This window comes from Quercus robur, chromosome 2, assembly GCF_932294415.1.
Source record: "Quercus robur chromosome 2, dhQueRobu3.1, whole genome shotgun sequence".
In the NCBI taxonomy this organism is placed as follows: domain Eukaryota; kingdom Viridiplantae; phylum Streptophyta; class Magnoliopsida; order Fagales; family Fagaceae; genus Quercus; species Quercus robur.
Genome location: NC_065535.1, coordinates 19,256,458 through 19,281,292, shown reverse-complemented (window position 1 = coordinate 19,281,292; position 24,835 = coordinate 19,256,458). Strand labels below are relative to the sequence as shown.

Here is a 24,835-nt window from a genome sequence, read left to right as displayed (position 1 = left end):
GCAATCAGATTATCATTTTCACAAAATAACTTGCTCAAATTCTTTTGAAACTTCTTAGCATTTTTCTTCAAGAGTTTGTCATTTGGAATATCAACAACATCAAATGATTCATGCAACATAGCATCACAATCATGAGGATCCACACTTATAGAGGCATTTTCACAAACACGTGACATGCTACATTTATCATCAACCAAATCGTATAAAAAGGCATACAAAGCACAATCCATGACAAATAAACACAAGGGGTCAAGGATCACACTTAGATATTTAAACCACAACAAGTGAACCTGCTTTAATACTAATTGAAAGTTCAAATAGTGTATAAAACACCCTTGAACATTTAGACCTCCAATTACAAAATAACTAATTCAAACTTTATGACAAACAGCTAGTGTGCAGAAAATGAACACAAGCTATAAACAAAATTGGTAAACAATCTAAGCCAATTTAAATCACATCCACATCAGAAAATAAAAGGCAAAGATAAAAGGAAGAGAGATGCAAACACAAGGACAACACACGATGTGTTATCGAAGAGGAAACCGAAGCCCTCGGCGTAAAACCTCTCCGCCGCCCTCCAAGCGGTAAGTAATCCACTATAAAATGTAGTTGGGATACATGAACAGCAATAGACTTTCCAAGCCTAATCTACCCAATATACCTAAGTCCTCTAAGCTTCTTGCTCCAACGAGGTTGCGCCAAACCTATTTCTTTTCTAGCTTCCCGGATTCCGCTACTTGACCATAGCATCAACCAATGTGAAATTGGTTCCTTCCTAATTGCTTCTCAAAGCACCAAACAGCCCTCTCACAGTAATGGATATGGTGAGAAAAAGTTTTGGTAAAAAGCCTCTCAAGGATTTAACAATGGAGAGGAAGAGAGTAGAGGAATTTGAAGAGTCTCTTATGTGAAGATTGTGGATGAATCAATCTTATTTTTCTCTAGGGTTTCTCTCTCAAAATTCTCTTTGGAAACTCTCTTTCTTTCGTGGGTATAAGGGGTATTTATACTAGGGTGAAAATAGAATGTGAAGAGTTAGGTTTTTCAAAACAAGGCTGGCTCGCGGCTTGACTGAGTCGCAAGTTCCAGCCGCGAGATAACTGAACGGCCAGTTGTCCTATTTTGTCCTGTAGTGCTTCAACTAGCATGACGCTTCAACTTCTGACATGCCTGGCACGTGTGCATCTTCTGGCGGCTTGCAACCGCGAGTCACCCATGAGATCCAGTCACGAGTCTCTGTTTTTCTTGCACACTCTTGAGCATTTCATCACACTATCTCACTCACTACCCTTACAAAAATCCCACCTAAATACAAGGTTACTATTGCTAAAATAAAAGCAAATTTGGCACAGAATAAAGCCAACAAGATGGTTGATAAAATTCAACCTTACAACTTTAATTAGCATTCTCCCATTTTTGAAGTGACAGATGTGGTCCGTAACTTCAACAAGATTGTGGGAAAAATTGCAAACTAACACCAATCCCTAAACAATTTCGTTAGTTAGCAATGTTTCCAAACTATTTAGGAAACTAGCATCTCAAGTTCAAGAAATTCGATTTTGCAAAGAATTCAAGCATAAGAGACTCGATTTTGCCAAGAACCCGGTATAAGAAATCAAAGGAAACGAAACCTTCGCCTAAGAAATCAGAGGAAAATGAGAGAAATAGAGGGAAAACGAAACCTTCGCCAAAGGAATCACACGTTCATGTGTTCAATCCAAGCTTAGGTTCATGGGTTTCGTTGCCTGGGTTCATGGGTTCGCCGCTTGAGTACGTGGGTTTCGCTGCTGGGTTCATGGGTTTGTTGCTTGGGTTTGCCGCTAGGTTCGTGGGTTCGCTGCTGGATTCACCACCTGGGTTCGTGGTTTCTGTTTTGATCTCTTGCTTCGTGTGGTTTCTGCGTTGATTTATTGCTTATGTTTGTGTTTGTGTTTTTGTTGTTTCAGAGGGAGAAGAGGGAGACCAGAAGAAGAAGACTTACACGTTTTTTGATTTCTTGGTTTTCTTTCATAGAACTCGAGTCTTAGAGACTCGATTGTTATAGAAATCGAGTATTTAATATTCGATTTGCAATAGTGAACTCGACTTTATTAGACTTAAAATGTTAGTTTCATAAATAGTTTGAAAATGTTACTAACTAACAAAATTGTTTGATGATTGGTGTTAGTTTTACTATTTAAATTTGGTTATTCTCCGTTCTAAAAAAATGGTAATTCTCTTATGTTTCAAAAAAAGAAAGTGACTTTAATTAGCATTCTCCCATTTTTGAAGTGACGATGTGGGCCATAACTTCAGCAAGAGTTCTACCAAAAAAAAAAAAACTTCAGCAAGATTGTGTGGCGAGGATTGTTGCAACACTCCCGCAAGCAACACCAACAACTCTTCTTGTCATTCTCTCATCTGTCTCTTCACATATGGCTTCATTTCTACTCCAGCCTCTCTTCACTCATTGCCCATTACAATTTCCAACCGAAAATGACTTTTTTGCTCCCATTTCCCTCTCACTACACCTCTACACTCTCTTTCTCTCTATCTTCCCCCACCACCAAACCAACACCACCACTTGTTTCTCTTTCACAACCCTTAAGACAATTATTACACATAAGAAAAAGCAACACCTTCAACTTCTTCAAGTGTGGTGCAGTGGCAGATATCAAAGCTGCAACTTCACTTGATCAGAGCGAAGAAGACAATAAGGTTCTGGTGGGTCCCTCTAGTGAAGAGGAGAGGGTGGTGGTGAACTATGATTGGACAGAAGAGTGGTATCCACTGTACCTCACACAGAACTTGCCTGATGATGCACCTCTGGGTCTCACTGTGTTTGACAAGCAGGTCGTGTTGTACAAGGATGGCAATGGCCTAATTCACTGTTACGAGGATCGCTGCCCCCACAGGTGACCATAGTTCTTTCTCTTTGTAAATTGAAGTCCAAGTTAGAAAAGTGGTGCATATGATTTATTCAAACATAGTATTGGATTTCTAAAGTTCTGGTTTTGAGTTTGTTTGTGGATGATCACACATTTGAGGTTGAACTTGATTCTGTAATTCATGCTTTAGGGACAAATTTTGTTTGTTTATTTTGAATGTTATCTATGTTTGTTTTAAACCAAGGCCAAAATATGAAATTTATTATAAAAATTATCCCTTTAATTTACTTCTTTAAATCAAACTAAGATGGTCCAGACATGCAATAAATCTATTCCTTTTCACCTGTTGTAAGCCCTGGATTAGGGATCCTCTAGAATTCCTGGTATAACTCTACTATAGAATTCTTAAAATTATAATTATTTATTTGAGTGGTTTAAATTGTTGTACATCAATAAGAACTTAAGTATATGTCAAATTAGTATTAATTAATGTTTCTTTACCTATTGATGATCTCAAAGCTTTTTTGCTAGCCTTCTGATCTTGTAATAATTTACATGGGTCCTAACCTGTTTTGTCCTCTGTTTTCTTTGCCCCTTGCAATGGTTATGATTTTAAAAAAATTTTGTTAGAATTATCCTGAGAACACTTGAGCATTCAATTGGTAAGTCCCTGAGCTTTGATCTCATAAGTCATATCCCATCTCTTAATTTAGTAGAAATTGCTGAGTGAGTCTTCAAGTTCTCACCTCAATCTACATGGTTTATTGGTTTACGTTTCAATTAGATACCAACTAAGATTAGTGATTTTTTTTTTAAATTGATTTATTATCTGCATTGATATTCATGTTTCACAAATCTAACATAAGTTCGTAAGCTAACAGCTTCTTTGATGTCTCACATGTCTCATAGTGGATAGTTTCTGTCTATCTTGTTTGTTATAATAAATTGATATGTTTCACATTTTGAATCTCCTGATATGAGGTCTTTACAATGCCATGCTTTTTATGAACCTATCGTTTGTGGGGAGTTGTATTTTGTGTGAGGTAATCTTACTCAGCCTAGTTGTAAGATCTGATAAACAGAATGCCAAAATAATTGATAACATGCATATAAACACAGTAGCTTTTTTGAAATATCAACTCCCTCATGAAATAAAACTTTGACCTTGGTGCTGCTCGATTTAGGTTAGCAAAACTATCTGAAGGCCAGTTGATTGATGGAAGAATAGAATGTCTTTACCATGGCTGGCAATTTGAAGGTGATGGCAAATGCGTAAAGATACCTCAGGTCTGTCTCAGTTTCTCCTGTCCTTTTTTTTTTTTTTTTTTTTTTTTTTTTTTTTTTTTTTTTTTTTTTCTTTTTAATGGATAATTCAGTAGTTACAAGTGAGAGAGAGGGATTTGAACCGTGGTTCTTTTGATAAAGGAGACTAGGCAATAGCACTGAGCTACCAGGCTCTTGTTGCTGTTTGTTTTTTGTACATGAGTTGCCCAGTTACTTCCATAATCCAAACTAATGAATAATGATGTTGAATTTCTTTACTACAGCTTCCAGCTGATGCCAAAATTCCTCGATCGGCTTGTCTCAGAAAGTATGAGGTGAGGGACTCCCAAGGAGTTGTGTGGGTATGGCTGTCTCAAAAGACACCACCTAACCTTGATAAACTACCTTGGTTTGAGAACTTTGCCAGGCCAGGCTTTCAAGATACTTCAACCACCCATGAGCTTCCATATGATCATTCTGTACTTCTTGAAAACCTCATGGATCCAGCCCACATACCAATTTCACATGATAGGACAGATTGGACTGCGAGAAGGGAAGATGCTCAGCCGCTAAGTTTTGAAGTGGCTGAACGCACGGATCGAGGATTTGCAGGCTGGTGGGGTAAGGCAAGTGATCAACCCCTGCCAAACTTCTTACGGTTTGAAGCACCTTGTGTTCTTCAAAATAACCGGGAACTTGTTGATGAGAAGGGGGTAAAACACTACTTCACAGGCTTATTCCTTTGTAGACCAACTGGACAAGGAAAATCCATGGTTATTGTAAGGTTTGGAGGAACAAAAAGATCCCCCATAGCCAATTTTTTCCCGAAATGGTACTTCCATCAGAATGCAGGTAAGGTTTTTGAGCAAGACATGGGTTTCCTCTCGTCCCAAAATGAGGTTCTAATGAAAGAAAAAGTTCCTACCAAGGAACTATACATTAATCTTAAATCCTCTGATACATGGGTAGCTGAATATAGGAAGTGGATGGACAAAGTAGGACATGGCATGCCCTATCATTTTGGGCACAGCACTATTTCATTGCCTAAACAGCCTGCTGTCATTGAACATGCCCCAGCCGGACTGGTTGCTGGATTTTCTGCATCTTTTCCGGCTAAGGGAGGGATTGGAACAATGCATGCTCCAAACGTGGTCAACCGGTTTTTTCGCCATGTAGTCCATTGCAAGGGATGCAGAACCGTCATTAAAGCTTTCCAAGCCTGGAAAAATGCCCTTTCTGCTACAACTATTGCTCTGGTAGCATTGGCAATTCTAGTGTCTGCAAGGCAGTGGAAGGCCATTCTTTTAGTATTGGCAGCAGTGAGTTCTGCTGGAGTTTATGGATGCTCAACTGCTATTGCAATGAACACAACGAACTTCATTAGGACTCATAGGAGATTGTAAGTGATCAATTGGTACGTTTAATTTCTTTTGGGCAAGAAGATTATAGGATTTAAAAGCTGCTTAGAAGGATAATATAGTATATGAAAAACAGATTGTTGTATTGGGATTTCTTCTACGCCAAGATTCGTATTGCACCAGTGCCTTTTATTTGAGCTCCAAAGAAATAGATCCAAGAAGTAGTGCATTTTCATGTCCATGCTATGGACATGGTGGAATTTACAAGCAACACTTCCATTCCATTTCCATCAGCTACCAAGTTGCTCATGTTTTCTTGGGTTTTTTTGATAGCCTTTTGCAGAATCACAACAAAAATTCCTAATAATTTTACTCCACCTAATTTGCCCACCACATCACACTTGAGCCCACTAAAATCTACAATATAATTTTTTTTTAATGGTCCGTGTGTGATGTGGTACACAAATTAAGTGATGTAAAATTATTGTGAATTTCTATCATGATCTAAGCATTCATCCTGAAGCTTTGTTTTCATATTAGGCTTTAGCGCACCTAAACCACTTATTTTTCTTTTTTTTTTATGACAAAAACCACTTATTTTTCATTAAGAAGAAACGCCTTAACGGGAGAACCCTTCCAAATCCAAAAACAAGCAAATTATTATTCCTTATGGTGTTAAATCCAATAGTAATGTTAATAATTAAGCTACATATACGAGAATCTTCCAGCTCCTCTCAATCTATTAATGCTTGAATGGTTGAACCCAATTCCGTATTAAGGGCGTGGGGTACCACTGATGAGAAACAACAAAAGTTGCTTGATAGAGACGTCCAAAGCTACCATAACTGGTAACTCAAGTGAAATCTTTTTTAACTTCCAAAAGAAGTGAATAATTTATTTAGAAATCAAGGCTGCTTTTCCCCCTACATATCAGAAGCTAAAACAAATACAGCTTCCCATTCAAACAAGATGAGAACATCTTGCAGTATTTACCCATTTAACTTCACTTGCAAAACACTTTGTTTATGACGCTTTCCATATCCATGGCATGTAACAATTTCAAGGAATCGCATGTTTAAGTTAACTCTTCCAGATATAAACTCTATCAACTAACACTTCCAATTGAAAAAAAAAATTAATTTTAAATTTAAAACAGTAACAAAAACAATAATCAAGCACCATAAACATCTGTATTAAGCCTCAATTAACACATATAATACATAAATACTATATGCCATTGCTCTTAAAACATATACAATCAGCCTCTCTTCTGCCCTCCGCCATTTCAATTTTTTTTATTTGGGTGCAAACCAAAACCCCAAGAGAGATGTGCTAGTTCTGCTCCGTTTATATGAGATTTACCACCTTTTGTCATCAAACAATTAATTCCTTCATTTATATGAACCAATATTGCAGTAAATTGGCCACTAGCTGAATTCCAATATAGAAATTAAAGCACTGTACAATCTGACATCAGGTGTTTGTAGCGTAGATGTCCAGCCCTTCCACCTGAGAGTTACAGTCCATTTGAGTTGACGGACATTGAATGCTCTTCTGAATGGAATAATCTAGAGGCTTTAGAGTTAGTAAATGATGATATGTAGGATGATCTGCTATCATTATAATTTGCTGAGGGTAGAGTGGATGAAAAGCCTGGGATCCTTGGCAATCCAGTGGTAGTATCCGTGCCCACGCGTGAGTTTGAATTTTGGGGTAATACAACAGATTCAACCTCCTCAAGTGTCTACAAACAACAACAGATAGTAGTTCAGGTTTTTCGCCAAGATGGGAAATACATAAAACCCATGGTAGTCCAACAGTAGTATTTCATAAGGTAAATTGGTGAAAGGCCATTTATAATTTCCAAGGAATTATTCAGTCAAGTACATAAAGAGGGAAAAAAAGAAGGAAAAGGGAGGAGGGGGGAATTCTTCATGGTAGTCAAAAATGTTGAAAGCAACCGCTGAATATCAAAGAGCTTTTCCACCATATTAACATAAGAACAAGATCTAATGAAGTTACCAGTGGAAGAACCTATTTGACCATCTGAAGCTGTTTCAGGTCAGTTATGTTGGTTAGGTTTTCATGATGGCTGCAAATCTTATTTCCAGAAATTGGCCCATAAAAAGGGATACCAGAGATAGCTGGACTGCCACCGACATAATCCCTTCCCTTTTCACAATTGCAGTATTCTAGACAAAACTACTTATTATATTAATCTTTGTACTATTTAAAGTTAAATACCTGAATAGCCTGTTGCAAAACAAGGTACATTTCTCGTGTCTGTTTTCTTTTTACAGCTAGTTCTTCCTGCTCCTGTAATAGCTCTTCAAAAAGGCTCTCTCTGCATAATTACCAGTAAAAACATGCTCAAATTTCACCATTAATATGCAGTTGTTTCTCAACAACAATCTAATAAAGTACCACAAAAGTAATAAATGTCCATTACAGAGTCCTTCACACAAGCCATGGTTCATCATTAGCAAGCCTAAAAATCAGCTGATCCAGATGAAGACAGGGAGTCCTCACCAATACAGTTCTTTTCATATGTCAAGAGTGTTGACACAATGTATCTCTTCGAGCAAATTAGAGGAGTGTATCATTTCGAGCAAATTAGAGGAGTTTTATAGGTTGGTTCTCATATCTTTAAAGTCCCAACATCACTTCTTATGACTTGAAGTTCTGATTACAATAAAGCTACCACAATGAAACCAGGGACTATACAACAATCCCCAAAGAGTCCATCCACTTTTGGGTAATTAGAATCATTTCATCACTACAATTTCTCTGTAATCAGTTGAGTGCAGTGATACATGATCTAAATTCTTTCATTAAATTTTAAACCTCACATGTCAAGAGACCTACTTTTAGCTTTTAAGGATTATTTCAAGCGCTTAAACTTAAAACAATCAATTAGTAAAAGAACTAGTTGAACACACTAGATAAGTAGTTATTTTGTTGGGGGTACAATGGACCCTTGGTGAATATATTTATTTCACAAAGTGGGATCTAAAGTGACACATATTAATTAAAATGAAATGCATTAACTAAATGAAAAGACAGAAAGGGAGATGGCATATCACATACACTGGATATTTTTTAAGTTTTTTTTTTTAAATTCAAACAGTGCCAAACGACTGATGATAATAAATAAATAAAGACCTAAGAGTCCCTGAGTTAAACACATACCTATATAGTTTTTGTATAAAGATGCTATGAAGCTCCCTTTTCGTATGATTGACCTAGAATAAATCAGCAATAAAATAAACATTAAATGGACCAGGCAAGATATCGAAAGAAAGGATGACGGAAGTTACCCAAATATAAAGCCAACAATGGACAAGGGAATACACAGGGATAGAGACTTACCAGAAAGTGCATTACAGCTTTGGGAACTAAGTCTTGAATGTTCTTTCTGACAATGTCATAGTAAGACCGCAAGAGTAATTTTGTTACAGTTATTACTATTGCTTCATGCTCTGTCATTTCAAGTGGCCTTAAGATGGATGGGGGCTGGACAAGAGAGTAATATAAATTGAAAAATGAGGAAATGAATAACACACAACAAATTACTTACATAGAAATAAACTTCTGTGAACAACACTATTACCTCTCTCAATTGGATTATAGAGGGCATCTGCTCCACATGGTGAGCAGTTTCACCAAGTGATCTGCTAGCTTGACTCTCTCCAGGTGATGATCTGCTGCCAAATATTGATGAAATTCCCCATGTCCTTGTAGCTGTATTACCTCCTACATTGCAAGTAGTACTGTTACTGCTTGCGTAACTTCATTTTTTGAAGGAATAATTGCATTGATGAAAAGTTTACTACTCATGTAATCAATGAACATAGCAACCACAATGAGCAAATGTCCGGCCATAGCAATCCATATGTACACACCATAAACATGCTTATAAATATCAGATTTCCTTTTTTATTGATAATTTATGCATCCAATGGATCTTGAATGCATAAACTCACCCTCCACCTTGCTCTTACAAGGAGTGAATGTGCCATTCAGAATATTTCAGCAACTTATTTGCATTTTACAGAAACATATCCTCTTCCCATCCATCATATACATGTTTACATTTTTAAAGATATTTGGAACTTTCCAATAATCCTCCAGCAAATTATTTTATAGTTACTAAAAGTATCTGATACCAAAATACACTTATAAATTTGAATACTACAAAGCATGCTACTAACGTATATTGATATTTCTTGCATTAATTCTTCTCTAAGTAATATCATATTAACAGAGAGAAATCTGAAATATACATTAAGAAAGCAAAGAAATTTCCCCTAAAGGATTGCATACAGAGATAAAACAATAATAATACAAATGTATTTTTATTGCCAAGTTATGCAAGCATCTAGTGGACTTGAACTTATGATCTCACCCTCCACTTTTAAGGAAGGAGGAGGAGCCTTTTGAGCTGGAATTACCAAAATCAGAAAATTATCCATGCTAATTATCTTGGAAGTTAAGGATGATAACCAAACTTGGGAAATTATCAACATAAAAAGGAGTTTACCTGATGATACAGGTCTCTCATTATTCGAAGGAGGACGATTTCCCTGCCAAAATCCAGGAAAAAAGTAGAATGAATTAAAACATTTTGACTGTGCCTCTTAATACTATTCAAAGGAGGACGATGTCCCTGCCAAAAGCCCCTCAAAGACAATACCTAATTTTGACTATGCCTTTTAATAGATAATACTACTCAAAGTAAAATAAATAAAACATTTGACTTAGGGTTTAGGGGTGTGCATGTCCAATGATACCATATGTGCATCAAGAATAATGCAAGCAGGGTGGAATCAATGATTTTGATTTTTGATTTGCTTAGACTGGGCAAAAGTGAGGAAATTGTAGTTTTAGAGTTTTGACAATATTTTTGAAAAAAGAAAAAATTGATAGGTAATGTAAAATATTATTAAAAAAGTAGTCAACCCAAGTACATTGGGGATGTACTGTGGGGGCAAAAATCAGGAACCAAAATTACAATGATCAAGTAAAACAGGAAGGGAAAAACAAGAAAAATGAGACAAAGCCACACTCCAATCAAGGAGACTTTGCAAGAAAAAAGACTTAATCTCTAGCATAGAATGCAGTACAAGTCTCCACACTTTTGTTTTGTTATTCATCATATACATCTCATCGTTCAGTTAAGAACAATGCGGTATGTCATCTGATGATGGTTGAATATACTTCAACAATAAGCAAATGAGCACACATATCACATACGTTAATGTTCACCAACATGGTTTTATATTATTTCCACAACAAAATCAGCCAGCAGTTTGACTTATTTTCATTGCCAAAATCCAATAGCATTTCGGCTTATTTTCCAGGCGAAAATCCAACAACATTTCAACTTAGGTGCGCCATGGCACATTGGCAGAGCTCTGTGTTTACATGTGCCCTGAAATTTTGTGTGGGATCATGTCATGCACACCAAAATGGCTATACATTTTGGTGGACATAGACACGTTTCAAAGTTTTCTTGTTCTCGTGATTCCAACTTGGTTCCTTACATATAGTGTATTTGGGACTCACATTGGGGGCTTATTTTTAGGCGAGGCACATATGGAATGACATCTTTTGAAAGAATGGAGAGATAACTGGCTGGTTGGAAAAGATTATACCTTTCCTAGGAGGGACGAGTCACACTCATTAAGAGTACACTATTGAATTACCTATATATTTTATGTCCCTTTTCAATGTGCCCATAAATGTAGCCAACAAGTTGGAGAAGTTTCAACAGGAATTTATATGAGGGGGATTGGGGGAAGAGAAGAAAACTCATCTTGTAGATTGGATCTTGCTACTATACCTGTAGAAGCAGGTAGGTTGGGAATTGGACCTTGCAACTTGTGAAACATTCTTTATGGTTGTGGTCTCTAAAAGGAAGGCAATTAGAACAGGATGGATTCTTTCACTAGGCTTGTTGGCTTTGGGTTAAATGATGGACAAAGGATTAGATTTTAGGAAGATGCATGGTATTCTGATAGGAGTTTAGCTCCTTCCTTTCCCTTGATGTTTCAGGCTTCAGCTAGCTGTAAACAGAGAGGCTAAGATGAGGCTTCGGCTAGCTTCTTCCTTTCCCTTTGTTAGAATCATGGATAAGTGATTAATTTCACCATTTCCTAATAGCTTAAACTTTTGGCACAATAGACAATTTATCGTGGTATCAAAGCAAAAAATCCTGAGTTCGACCCTTGCCTCCCTTCGACCTTCCAATTAAAATGTTAAAAATCCGATGTGTTAGGACTTAGGCCCCACTTATTAAGGAGGAGTTTAGGCCCCACAAGTGAGGGGGGTGTTAGAATTATGGTTAAGTGATTAAATTCATATTTCCTAACTACTTAAGTTTTTGGGGAAATCGGTAATTTATCACCCTTAATGCTTCCTTTATTGTGTTAATCCCCAAAAAGACAAATGCTATCAATAGGGATTTTAGGCCCCTATTAGTTTGATTGGGAGTGTATTAAATTATGGCCAATAGATTGAAAGGTATTTTGGATAAACTTGTCTCTGAATCACAAAATGCATTTGTGAAAGGGAGGCAAATTTTGGATTCGGTGCTTATTGCTAATGAGTGTGTATGGATAGCAGGATGATCATGTCAATTGGGAGTCATATCCCTGCATTATATGCAAGCTAGATATAGAGAAAGCCTATGATCATGCCAATTGGGAGTTTCTTCTTTATCTCTTGGAGAGGATGGGTTTTGGTGAAAAGTGGAGACGTTGGATTTATTCTTGTATTACCACGTTACAATTTTCTGTCTTGGTTAATGCTTCTCCCTATGGTTTTTTTTTTTGGCACTTCAAGGGGATTATGGCATGGGCATTATCCCCAATAGGTGCATCACGTGTAAAAATGGTGAAGAAACAGTTGAGTATTTGTTGCTTCATTGTCTTGTGGCAGTGGGGTAATGAAACTCATTTTACTAGCTTTTGAAATAACTTGGGTGATGCCTATGATGGTGAAAGGAATGTTACGACAGTGGCAATGGAAAAATCATTCAAATATAAGGTATGGAATGCAGTTCCAGGATGTTTATGTCGTTCATTTGGAGTGAGTGGAATAGGAGGAATTTTGAAGACAGAGAAGCCTCTACACTGGAGATTCACTTACAATTTGTACCTTCACTATTTCATTGGACATTTGTAGATCCAAAAAGACCTATGCTCATTGACTTTATGGAAGCGCTACTCTTGTAATTTTTTGAACTATCTAAGGGTATACGACTTATATACCCCTTAGGTTCTTTATTGTATTTTTGTTTCTTTTTTAGTACTTTTTTTTAATCACCTATAAAAAAATATTTTGATTTTTCGAAAATTTAAGATTCCCATGAGCTTAAACTATTAGCTGTTTGAATTCCTAAAAAATTAGATCTTAGCGTTCATCAAGTCTTAAAAAACTAGTTTTAAAAATCCCAAGGATTTAATGCAAGTTTAATGGGGAGAAAACAACTCATGTGACCATTACGAAAGGTGAGACCTGATAAGGAATGTTAACTAGTTATAAGTGTGGAAGGTGAAACCTGATAAGGAATGTTAACTAGTTATAAGTGTGATTTGTTAAGATTCTAATTTAAGTGCTAAACGTGTGAGATTAAAATCCTTAACTTTAAGGCAAGACTATAGAGCCCCATAAATTGTGGGAATTAGTCAACTAGACACACCCATAATTTTGGTAACTCCCAAAAAATTAAATTTTCTCCTTAAATTCCTGCCAATCGTACACAACCTAATTAATGAGTAATACTACAGTCACAAACTATTTTACAACATTTTTACAAAAAGTTGATGTGGTCATCCTCTTATTGGTTTTTATCTAGGCCCACCATTAATATTACTTTTTCATTTACCAATAATTACTCACCACACCAGCAATTTGTAAAAAAATTTATAAAATAGTTTGTATCTCTAGTATTATTCCTAATAGATATTACTGATATGGTAGATCAATAAGAATATTCCAGCATTAAAATTGGGCAAAGGACATCATACAGGCCAGTGAGCATATGTGCAAGTAACAAAGATGTTTCAGCACAGATACTTTTCTTTGTCATTTTTCAATTTCTTCTCCTTGCACTTGGATTCAGAAATCAGTTTGTAAGAAAGCTGATCTAAAACTCAAAAAGAGAGATCCTAACCTAAAAGCATTTGAGGGTCATTTCCTCCCTTTAAGTGTTTCTTGGCATTTCATATTTGCTCTATCCACTCTCGCCTTTGCATGTGTTTTTGGTTAAATTCTCTTTCCTTTTTTTTCTTTTTTAAATTTTGGGTAAAAATAAAAATATACTCCCTTCATCCCAATTTGTTTGTCCTCTATTCCATTTTGAGATGTCCCAAAATATTGTCATGTTTTCTAAAATTAAAAACCATTAATTTACTAATGTTCCTACTATCCCTCTACTTTACTTCCAAAACCATTTTTGATAAATTTATTTAAGAGTAATTTTGGAAATTATACATTTTTATATAGCACAAGAAAATAAATAATGTTCCCTTAAAAAGTTGGATTTTTGAAATAGGACAAACAAATTGGGACAAATTGGGACAAAGGGAGTACCTGATTAGGCAAAACACCGTTCACAATTGACTTAGGAATACCAGCTCGAGAATTCTGGCCCTTCTCCAACGTGGGTACCTTTTCAACATCCATATTGCGCTGAATCATATGGAAAAACATTTTTAAGATAAAATTAATATACTCTTTATGGTAGGGTTGTTAATGGGGGGTTCAATCACAAAATCAGTGATACAAAAATTTAATATGCAATCAATTCAGATCTATTTAAAAAATGTTCATATTGATCATGAATTTCAGAGTAACTAGTTGGATCTGAACTCATATCATGCCATATTCACATTGAATTGACAGTCATGTAACATAGTTCTTTATCACATATCACATAGCTAACTGTCTAATCCTATATAAATGGTTCAACAAAAAGTGGTGGAAAATACCTGCGATGATCTCAGCTGCTGCATAGCAATCTCAACAGCTTTGCTCCCGCCTAAGAAATTTGGATTTGAAGAATTTATATAATCCATCTGAATGAAATAAGTTCATATATCAGCAGAAAACAATACCGGTATTTGTGTGTCAAATTTGATGTTATTGAAAACAAGATGTGATCAGTAGAAAGACTGCCATCACATATGAAATTCTGCTGGTACCAAAGCACAATCACTTATCATGTAAGAATCAAGAAAGCAAATGAATCAATCCCTTTCATTCCAGCAAGTGACCAAAACAACAGATTGTCAAGGACATCAAAGGTGTAATGAAATTATTTGATAAAAATCATTCAAGATAGCAAACAGCATACTGTAAAATTTGTGTATTAATCAAGCACAATTGCTTCGTTTTAGTGAAAATAATTCCAAAAATATTAAGTGATCAAAGCAGGATATTTTCAAGGTGACTGAAAGCTGCAAAAGTACTGTAATTCGGTAATTCGTGATGCTTGATTTCGGGATACAAGCTTTCATATTCTGTTCTTTATGTTATTGTATAGCCAACACCATGGTTTTGTTTCTATTGATAGCAGGATATAAGTTTTTGATTTCTTATATCCAACTAGTAGTAAGCAATCAAACACTTAGATAAAACCTCATTTTCAAGCCTTCATTTTCTAGTTAAAATTCCAGTCCACATTTTGAAAGATATTAGTATATGTAATATCAGATTTCAAATGAATTTTGAAACTTGGTGATTCCACTTTACCATCAATTAGCACAGATGCAATATGAAGTTCTAACTATAAATACTTTTGTGCCTACTTTGCCACCCGTATATCTAATTACATGCCATCCTAGATTTTAAGTATAATATCATTGCCCACAGCTTTTTTTTTTTTTTTTTTGATAAGTAATTTTAATTTACTAAAATTGGAAAAGCACATACAAGAAGTCTACAGAAATTTAAAAAATAGAAAGAAACAAAAGAAAGCTAAAAGATTAGCGATACGAGTGCAAAGAGTCTAAAAACTCCATCAGAGAAAAGAGCAAAATTTAATTGAACGGAGATATTAAATAACCTCCATCTCAATAAGATTCACTATCATTCTCTCAGCAGGCTTTACGCCATCACGCAAAAACTTTCCCATGACTTCATCCATACGCCTTCTTAAGAAGGGAAACCTTTGCAACTCAGTTGCCTCACAAGCACGGCTCATCTGCAGGGAAACAAAATATTCTACATCTTGAAATTCATCACACAATAACACAAAAGCAGAACTCATAAGAGCACAGCAAACTAGACTTGTATATGTCACCTTCACCAGTTCATCATAAACAAATCTGAGACACTGAAGACTAGGATCTAACAACCGAGCAATTTGTCTTCTAATCAAAACTTCAAATGGAACCTGAAACACCAATGCCAGAATTCACCATCCAATCACCCATGGGAAACACAAAACAAATACATCATATGCAATCATCATGATACTTACTTCTGGCACAAATAAAGTATTTCTAAGACCAGTGGCATTTTGAATAGCCGTTCGGATATCATCATCAGATAGATCATCACAAGGGTCCACTTCCTACAAATACTCCAGGTAGTTAGCAGGCAGCTAGTGTGATGGTTGACAGTCATTGTCACCAATAAACTTTTCAGCAGATAAATAATAGACAAAGTTTAACATCATTTACAGATAGAATCAATAGATAAAACCATCTAGTTTAAGCTTAACTCCATGGAGCATGCACATCAACTCAAATAACAGGATGAAGCAGGAGGAAGGAATATAGGTTTGAACTATAGCAATATGGCTTTAGGCTAGAACATATTAAAGAATTAAAATTAAGTATAAAAAAGAAGCAGCACTAAAGAAGATAGAATATGCTTCTGAAAATAGATTGTGCACCTCCAAGCTCTTTACAAAAATTGACTGGAAAATGTAGTGAATCCTGGCTCCACCTGACAACTCTTTAGTTGACATCTCCTGACTTCTTCCATCCACCAAGGAAGAAAATGCTGTCAACGATTAAAAAGGTGCCGGAAGGGAAAATCAGTATGGCAACAAACCCATGAAAAGTAAATAAGCAGTACTTGAACTAGTCCTTCTTTTACAGATTGGTATAAAAAATTTAAAGATTAGAGTCCAGAGAAGACAGACAAAAATAAACCCATATGTGAACAAGGGAAAGATAGCATCAATTCCTAAATACAAGGATGCTGCAGTTTCCCTTTATTCTAAGAAATATTACTAATTGGATTTATGGGAACCGAAGGCATATTGAACTATCACACATAGAACTAAAAGTAGATGAATCTAAAATACTAAAGTTTGACTTATATCTTGAGTTTTGGCATAGCAAAAGCAAAAAAAAGCACTTAGAAATCAATCCAAAGAAGGGGGGAAAAAAATCAATATTGATAACATCCAAGAAGTACTACTAAGACTCACTCTAGATAACGAAGACGAAGAGATGTTCACTTTGCTTATATACTAAGCATAGGAATCAATTTATTGCCCAAACCAGGAAATTGGCAAGCAGTAAGTTCGGCTGACAACGTTTAGGCATCAAAACATCACAGGAGTTTGTAGAAGAGAGAAGAAGAAACAAATTTAAAATATATAAAAAGTTGTGGCTGGGGGAGATCAAAGATAAACTGTTGCATAAGACTAGACTAACATCAAGCCTGGAAGTTGGATTATAAGCTATTACAACCAAATACATAACTAATTAGCAAAGATAGTCAAGTTATGCTGAAGATCTACAAAATGAAGGATAATGAACCAAAAGGATTTGCACATGGGCACAATTTTTGTGATAAGTAATTTCATTAAAAAGTGCAAAAAGGGAGTGCTAAGGAATACGAATTTCAGTTGCACTGTCAGTAGCTGCTTTCCTACAAAGGTGTGTCTATTCCTTTCTCCAAATAGTCCATGTTAGGCACAAAGGAATTGACTTCCAAAACACTTTACCAGTGTTGGTAAAAGCGCACTTAAGAGCAAAGCACATAGCACCAAGTAGCGCTTATCTAAATATTATAGGAATTATATAAAAGGTTTTATTTCAATTTATATGATAATTTAATCATTTGATTGTTGTGTTTCTCATTAATAATTATTTTAAAATTTATTAGTATTTTTTTTTTAATGTGTGCTTTACTTCAATTAAGTGCATGCTTGCACTTAGCACCTAGGCTCCAAGAGGCTTTACCAACACTGCTGCTTACTGAAATCCCCTTCCAACATGCTAAAAGCCTAAGAAGCACAGACACAGACACGGGTACGACACATTGACACAAGCAATTTCTAAAAAACTATAATATAAACGGTCAGTACGACACCGGTATGACACGGGTACAACACCCTAAATGAAGTGTCTGTCCTTCCAAGCTAAAACCTCAATTACTAAGCCCAGCATCACCCAACTAACCCTGAAGAGGCTTAGCACCATTAAACAATCAAGAAAACAGATGGCTCACAGACTCCCCACTAGACTTACGCATGCATGGGCACACGCCCCTTTCAAAGAATACAAATAAAAGCAGTCCACACAAACTCCATAGCCCAAATATTCCCAGCCCATAACAATAGGATCAAGTTCAAAGTTGTTTTCCCATCAACAAAAAAAAAGTTTAAAGATGTTTTATACATATAAGTACAAAATTTATTAGAAACAGAAAAGGGAAAGAGAACAATAATTGTCCAAGTCCCTTTCCAAGAATACAAATAAAAAATACAGAGAATCAATAAACTCAAACAAAAGACAAAAAGGTGGTTGTCTCCTAGAGCACGTATCCTGTCAAACAAAGACCACAAAATATGCTTTTTGATTGCAAAAGTAGGACGTTCAACTCCATCAAAGACCCATCTGTTGCTTTCATTCAACAGAATCCACATGACACACAAGGGCAAAGCTCACCACATGTTCGCTCCTCTGTGGCACTGAAACTCACCTTCCCAACATTCTAACAAATCAAGCACTGATTTGAGCATCACCCAAGCCAACCGAAACAAGGTGAAGGCAAAGGACCATATATTTGTTGCCATAGAGCATTGGAGAAGTAGATGATCAATAGATTCCCCACTACATTTATACAAACAACACCAATCAATTATCAAAATATGCCTCTTACGAAGGTTATCAACAATTAGAATCCTCCTAAGGGCTGCAGTCCACATGAAGAAAGCCACCCTTAATGGAACCTTTGCCATCAATATGTTCTTCCAAGGGAAGAAATTACCTGAAGAACACTTAAGAGTTAAGAGCATTATAATATGGTTCTGCCTGAAATACTCATTTCTTAGATGGCACCCACACCTCTTGATCCTGATTGGAAGAAGCAGGTAAATTATCATAAAATACCTCGAGAATATTATCAATAAATTCCAACTACCAATTCTGAAAAGGTCGAATGAACTGAGGACTCCGATGTTGTCCCTCTCCCTCTAATGGGCCCACTAGATACAAGGATAACGAAGCCTCCTTGTCCAACACTAAGGCAATGTTTTTTAGGAAAATTTTAACTTAAGAAGCTACTTTTGTATTTTAGATACTCGGTTTCAATACATCCCACATCTGACTCAATATTTGTTTCTCCATTCTATAAAAATATTATATTCTTGCTATTTTTTCAATATCTCTTTCCATTTATCTCGCCCTTCACCGAAACCTCACTGTACAACTTTGCCCATGCCACCACCCACATCGCAAAACAAGTGCATCATTAAGACATCAAAATCGTCCTCTAATTTCTGCTTGGACCATTCGTTCTCAGTCTCAGCTTCAACCTCATTTAGGTTGATGACTCCCTATAGTCAGCATCGTAGAGCATTCTTGTGGACCACATGTGGAGGAGGATCATGGTGTAAAGTCCCCTCAACAAAGGAAGATTTGGACCACCCATCGGAAGGAGAAGGCACACCGATCACTCAAATAGATGACTATACCGATCTTGCAGTGGGCCCCCAACGTGATGAAGGAAACAGAATGAGTTTGCACATAGAGAGAGAAGGAAGAGAGCACACACCATAGCTAGCAGAAATAACATAAAAAAGTCCAATTGCTAAGCTACAGTGTTAGTTTGTTATGGATGTGCACTGTAGATAGAATGTATTTTGCCTAGGACCTTGCTAGTCCAATGTGGGATGATAATGATTTATTGGGTTGGGCTTTAGCATGCAAATTTTAGCTAAACTAGACAATGCTAATTCTCTAACAGCCAATAGTAATGGTAAAGGGGCCTTTCAAGAGAAAAGGAAGAAAAAAAAATCAACTTACCCTTTTATATGAAACAATTAAAAATGTAAAAAGATTGAAAAATCTAATTAAGTAAATGAAACATAAAGTAGTCACTATAAGGATATGACATGTAGCAACAATTTAGATAAATGAGTGAAAACCCTGGACAAAAACTATAGCAGGATAATGAAATCTAACCTTCACAATATTGTGTCAAAATGTTCAGCAGAATCATCCCTTGTTCCCCCTAGTTAATGGCATGTTAAAAAAAATGCTTAGAGAGAATAGAGGTGGGGGGAACAAAATAAGAAAATTTCCTTTCCAACACACCCCACACCAAATAAAAATATAGTAATCAATAAAGGTGAAAGTAAGTAAATGTGTTAACATATCCATATACAAAACATTCAGGAAGCATCTGCAGAGCAAGAGATAACTTTTGTGTCAAAAGCTATTGTTAGATAAGCCAAAGCAATAATTTTTAATTTTTAAGTAGCAAAGCAATAACTAATAGCTTACCCAGATCTTTTAGATTGTGTTTTGTTGGTAGGAATCTAAAGTGGGAATTCAAAATTTTCAGAATTTACCAAAAAAATTTTTTGATAAATAACGAAAAGAATTTACCAAAATTAGTGTTTGGCTAACTAAATTCTCAGCATATCGCAATTCCCACACTTTATGAGATTCCCAAATGTTAGGAAATTTGATCTCCCTCACCTTGCACACAAAACCGGAAATTGATAAACAAACACCTAAACAGAACAGATCAATCCCAGCAGACCGTCATGTTTAGACTTCAACTTCTCGAAGTAATTTTTCTCCCTCCTCCGGGAAACCTTTGGTAATAAATTCTGCTTAGCTATCTTTGGAATTTTCATTACTCTCCCTTTCATCTCTCAAATATCCACCCCCAACCTGCAATTCTCTCTAAGTTGTTTTAATACGCACAAGTTACTGATTATGCTATGAGATGTGTCCGATGGGATATCCACAAAGAAAGTTCCTTGTATATACTCCTAATATAAATATATCATTCTGCTAGCTAATATATATTCTTTTATGTGGAAAATGTAAATTCCTTTTCTTTTTCTTTGCCTAATTCTGATTTATGAATATAAGTGCATTGCTACTCTTTGGTTAAGTAGGTTTCTTTACATCATGTTTGATGGCACTAGTGGGTATGAAGTTACTAATGGAAGAAGTTAAGAAAATTCCAAATGATGATGATGATCTTCTTATTGAATTATGGAGTATCTCTCTCAAGATAAAGAGAATATTGTTTTACGAGAAAACCAAAGGAAAATATGGTTACTAAAGTACCTATGTTATTCTGAGTGATAGCTTCAAAAGCATTATTTGTATCTCTCTCAAGATAAAAAGAATATTGCTTTATAAAAAATCTGAAGGAAAATATGGTTATTGAAGCACCTTTGTTATTCTGAGTGATAACTTCAAAGTATTCAAATAATTTCTATTGGAGAAAGCTTTAAAATAAATTAATAGTAATTTCAGTTTAATTTTTGATAATGGAAATTTAATTAATTTTCAGATTATTAGCATTATGCTTTGTGAATTATAATTTTTCTCATTATTGATTTAATTGAATATATACATGTGTGTGCATATGTTGGTATATAGAGTGTCATATCCAAGTTAGCCATACAGCCTACATTATACTCTCTGGATTTCTAAAACTAATTCCTCAGCTTCTACTGAACATTGAGATCTAATTACTCAGGAATCAAATAGCCAAGAGTTTAGAAACTCATGAGAATCGTAAATGCTCATGAATTTTTTTTTTTTTTATATAAAAAATCTACCAAAAAACCATGCCCTTAAAGTTGTTCATCATAGAGCACAAATAAACAGTTTTCAGCAGAATATAAATCTAAATACGGATGATCAGATTCCATGATGAAGAAATCATGGCATCATTCATGGATACAATACTTAAGATTATCTGATCTTACCAGTACTTTAATGCAATTATGGCATCATATGCCCTTATAGTTGTTCATCATAGAGCACAAATAAACAGTTTCCAGCAGAATATAAATCTAAATATACACTTATAAAAAAATATATAAATCTAAATATGGATTATCAGATTCCATGATGAAGAAATCATGGCATCATACATGGATACAATACTTAAGATTATCCAATCTTACTAGTACTCTAGTACAATTATGGCATCATATATGCAAATACACCATTTCCCCCAAACTTTGCAAACTACATTTTAGCACCAAAGAAGGCTAAAAATATTCTAGCAACTCACATATTTTATACTGCGTAACTTACTTTAGATTCAATAGCTTCTCCATACATTCGGAGCTCTTTAGCAATACTCATCATATGGAAATTTAACTCAGCGTTCAAACCTGGGAGAACCATTCTGATATGCTGCTCCAGAATCTGAATAGGAAACAAATAACATCAACAATGAAAAATCAAAAGAAAAAAAGAAATGAAAAATAATAAAGAGTAAGAGATCTGAATAGAAAACAAACAAAATCAACAATGACCAGTCAAAAAACAGAAGAAAAAATTAATAAAGACAATAAATTGTCTAAATAAGAAAGGGAAACAGAATCACAACCATTCCATTTTCCGTTGCTCTAATATCTAAAAAGTTTAATTAGTAAAAAGTATATCATCTCATGCACGCTATGCATTTAGTAATTTATATGAAAAGAAAAGCACTCAGCTGTTTCCTGTCTGCATCACCAATGGGACCATTTACAATTTTCAAAAGCTAAATGAAATTAAGCTTAATATTAACCCCTAATTAATAATAATTGGCCTCTTTTTTATAAGTTTTGGCCCCAAGAGAGGGAGAAGGGAAGATTCGAACTAGTGAATACTGCCTAATGTGACATGGTCCCTAGCCGATTGTGCTACCCTTGGGGTTAATTTAATAACAAAATGCAACAATGATACCAGACAAATATAAGCTTATCTAAAAAACTTGGTACAATCATTTGTACACAGCAAATGCATTCACAAAGCGACAATTTTCAGAGTGAAGAAATGGGGAGCAGAAGAACCTGATTTAGCTTTTTTGCTAACTGAGGAATGCCACAACGATCAGAGAGACCACTATACACCTTCCACATGTATGACATTCAACAAAAGCAAACATTCAATATCAAGTAAAAAGTAAAGCATTAGTGAAGCCAAAATTATGGTTTGAGAAAGTGAAATACAGGATGATCACGAAAAAATTGCTCCTCATATGCAAGAGCCTCTGCAATGCTCCGGTTTTTATTAATGTCCTGTGACATAAGAACAAAAGTAGAGGTAACTAACTAGTAATAACCAAAGAAAAATCCAACATTCACTATGGTGTAATCAAAGACACCTTGTTTTCTTTTTGATGAGCAATTTCAACAACCATAAAGGTAGTCATGGTGTAAATAAAAAGGTATGGACGTTGCAAAATAAGTTTATAAGAATCTACACCTCCTGACTGCGATTCACAACACCAACATAACCGAGACGAAGTGGAACAACTTTTCCAAGCAGAAAGTTTCGGGCATCAGTACCCCTGTCCATTATATCAAGCTACAAACAGCACAGGAGTACCACATTATACCGTTATTCAAGCATATTAACAATTTAACAAGGATGCTAAAAAAATAATAATAAAAAAACACAAACCTTAGTGATTACACCAATTGTCCTAGAACCTGTTGATACATTTATGTCAGTGCACCACAACATTAAGTATCAAACACTAGAACCAAGTGTATTCAATATAACAAGTAAAACCAAATTTCAAAAAATTGATAAAGCCATGTTGGTACCAGTGGGATCAGCTTCTCTAGCCATCTGAAGTGCGTCCGAAGTTGCCAAATCAGAATTGGCCGGAGTAACAGCCAAAATAATACAGTTTTCCTGCCTGATATGTGCCATTATCATTTTCCTAATCCTCGCTTCTATGTCAGTGGGTTGATCTCCCACCGGAACCTTAGTAACACCAGGTAGATCAACTAAGGTCATATTAAGCACATTTGGAGATGAAATTCTTAAGCTAATTTGTCTATCTGAAACCCCTCTGTTCTGCCCCGCTTCTCTTTCCGTCTCAGCCTGCACTACCCCCAAACACAAAAGCTCAGACTCAGACTCAGACTCAACAAACACCATTTGAATTTGTTATGTTAATTCCACTAATGCTTGCAACTCAATGAATTTCTCAATAGCACAAAGAATTTCAATACGAAAGTTGAATCAAAGCAATAAATCTAAGCACCTGGATTTCGCGGCGAATCTTGGAGAAATCGTAGAAGCGCCTGCCAGGCAAGTGGCGGAACTCGCCCCACTCGGCACCGTCGTCGTCGTCGTCGTCAGCCGCATTCCGAGGACGATTCTCGAGCATCAAGACGAGCGGCCTCCGCGTGCAAATGTCGCAGCCGCGAGGGAGGAAGTCGCGGCCGACCAACGCCTCGAGCACGCTCGACTTGCCGCTGCTCTGGCTGCCGACCACCGCCACCTGTGGAAGCGAAATCTTCGAAAGCTCGGCCCCCACCGGAACCAGAATGTCCTGGAGCTTGTTCATGATTGGAATCACTGATGCCCCAATCGTTGGTGGCGTATCCATTGCTTTTGCTTCTTCGCCCATAGATTTCAAAGAGAGAAAGAAAAAAAAATCAAAAACCCTAAGGTAGAGAGAGAGAGAGTGAAGGGTTTTATTTATATTTATATAGAAAGTAGTTGTTTTGACCGTTATGGGGATAAAGTTCTTGGAGAGGAAGTAAGAAAGTCAAGGTTTTGTTTATTTTTGCTTGGGGAGGTTTCCTGAGTTTTTTCCGTTGTGTGTGGAAGGCTTTTTGCCTTTTTTGGTTTGAATAGTAAAGTCACTGGCGCCGGGAACTGTTCATGCGGACCGATTTAAAGAGTATGCGTAAAACCCATGCCATCATTTGTGGGACCATTGTTGCACCTTTGGCCTTGGAGACTTTGAGTTGAACTTGAACCACTCGTCATAATGACAGTTTACTTTAATTTTAATTTAGTTTTTAATTCACAATCATTAAAAAAAAAAAAAAAAAAAATTTAGAGAAAATTTCAAATTATAACGTCTATTTCTGATGATTGCTCTTTATCT

At 35.9% G+C, this 24,835-nt stretch overlaps 2 protein-coding genes across 4 annotated transcripts; one reads left to right on the top strand and one right to left on the bottom strand.

Annotated features, from left to right (window-relative positions):
* Positions 1–2,407: 2,407 nt before the first annotated feature.
* Positions 2,408–5,784, top strand: LOC126712781 (protein TIC 55, chloroplastic). The gene is made up of 3 exons (XM_050412241.1): positions 2,408–2,897; positions 4,055–4,157; positions 4,418–5,784. The coding sequence occupies exons 1-3, from the start codon at positions 2,479–2,481 to the stop codon at positions 5,534–5,536; spliced, it is 1,641 nt and encodes a 546-aa protein (XP_050268198.1). The 5' UTR covers positions 2,408–2,478; the 3' UTR covers positions 5,537–5,784.
* Positions 5,785–6,659: 875 nt separating this feature from the next.
* Positions 6,660–24,605, bottom strand: LOC126712780 (dynamin-related protein 3A-like). 3 transcript variants are annotated; one of them, XM_050412238.1, is made up of 20 exons: positions 23,981–24,605; positions 23,535–23,817; positions 23,389–23,417; positions 23,191–23,292; positions 22,935–23,003; positions 22,776–22,835; positions 22,030–22,143; positions 19,924–19,972; positions 16,395–16,504; positions 15,978–16,070; positions 15,798–15,890; positions 15,561–15,698; positions 14,485–14,571; positions 14,088–14,185; positions 10,032–10,078; positions 9,102–9,244; positions 8,861–9,004; positions 8,681–8,733; positions 7,736–7,835; positions 6,660–7,235 (listed from the first exon to the last, which is right to left on the bottom strand). In XM_050412238.1, exons 1-20 carry the CDS (start codon positions 24,347–24,349, stop codon positions 7,008–7,010), a joined length of 2,409 nt encoding a protein of 802 aa, XP_050268195.1. In that variant the 5' UTR covers positions 24,350–24,605; the 3' UTR covers positions 6,660–7,007. The 3 variants fall into 3 exon arrangements, with proteins under 3 accessions (XP_050268195.1, XP_050268196.1, XP_050268197.1); XM_050412239.1 differs by having other exon boundaries at positions 10,032–10,074; positions 14,087–14,185; positions 23,981–24,604; XM_050412240.1 differs by lacking the exon at positions 14,088–14,185 and having other exon boundaries at positions 10,032–10,074.
* Positions 24,606–24,835: the final 230 nt, after the last annotated feature.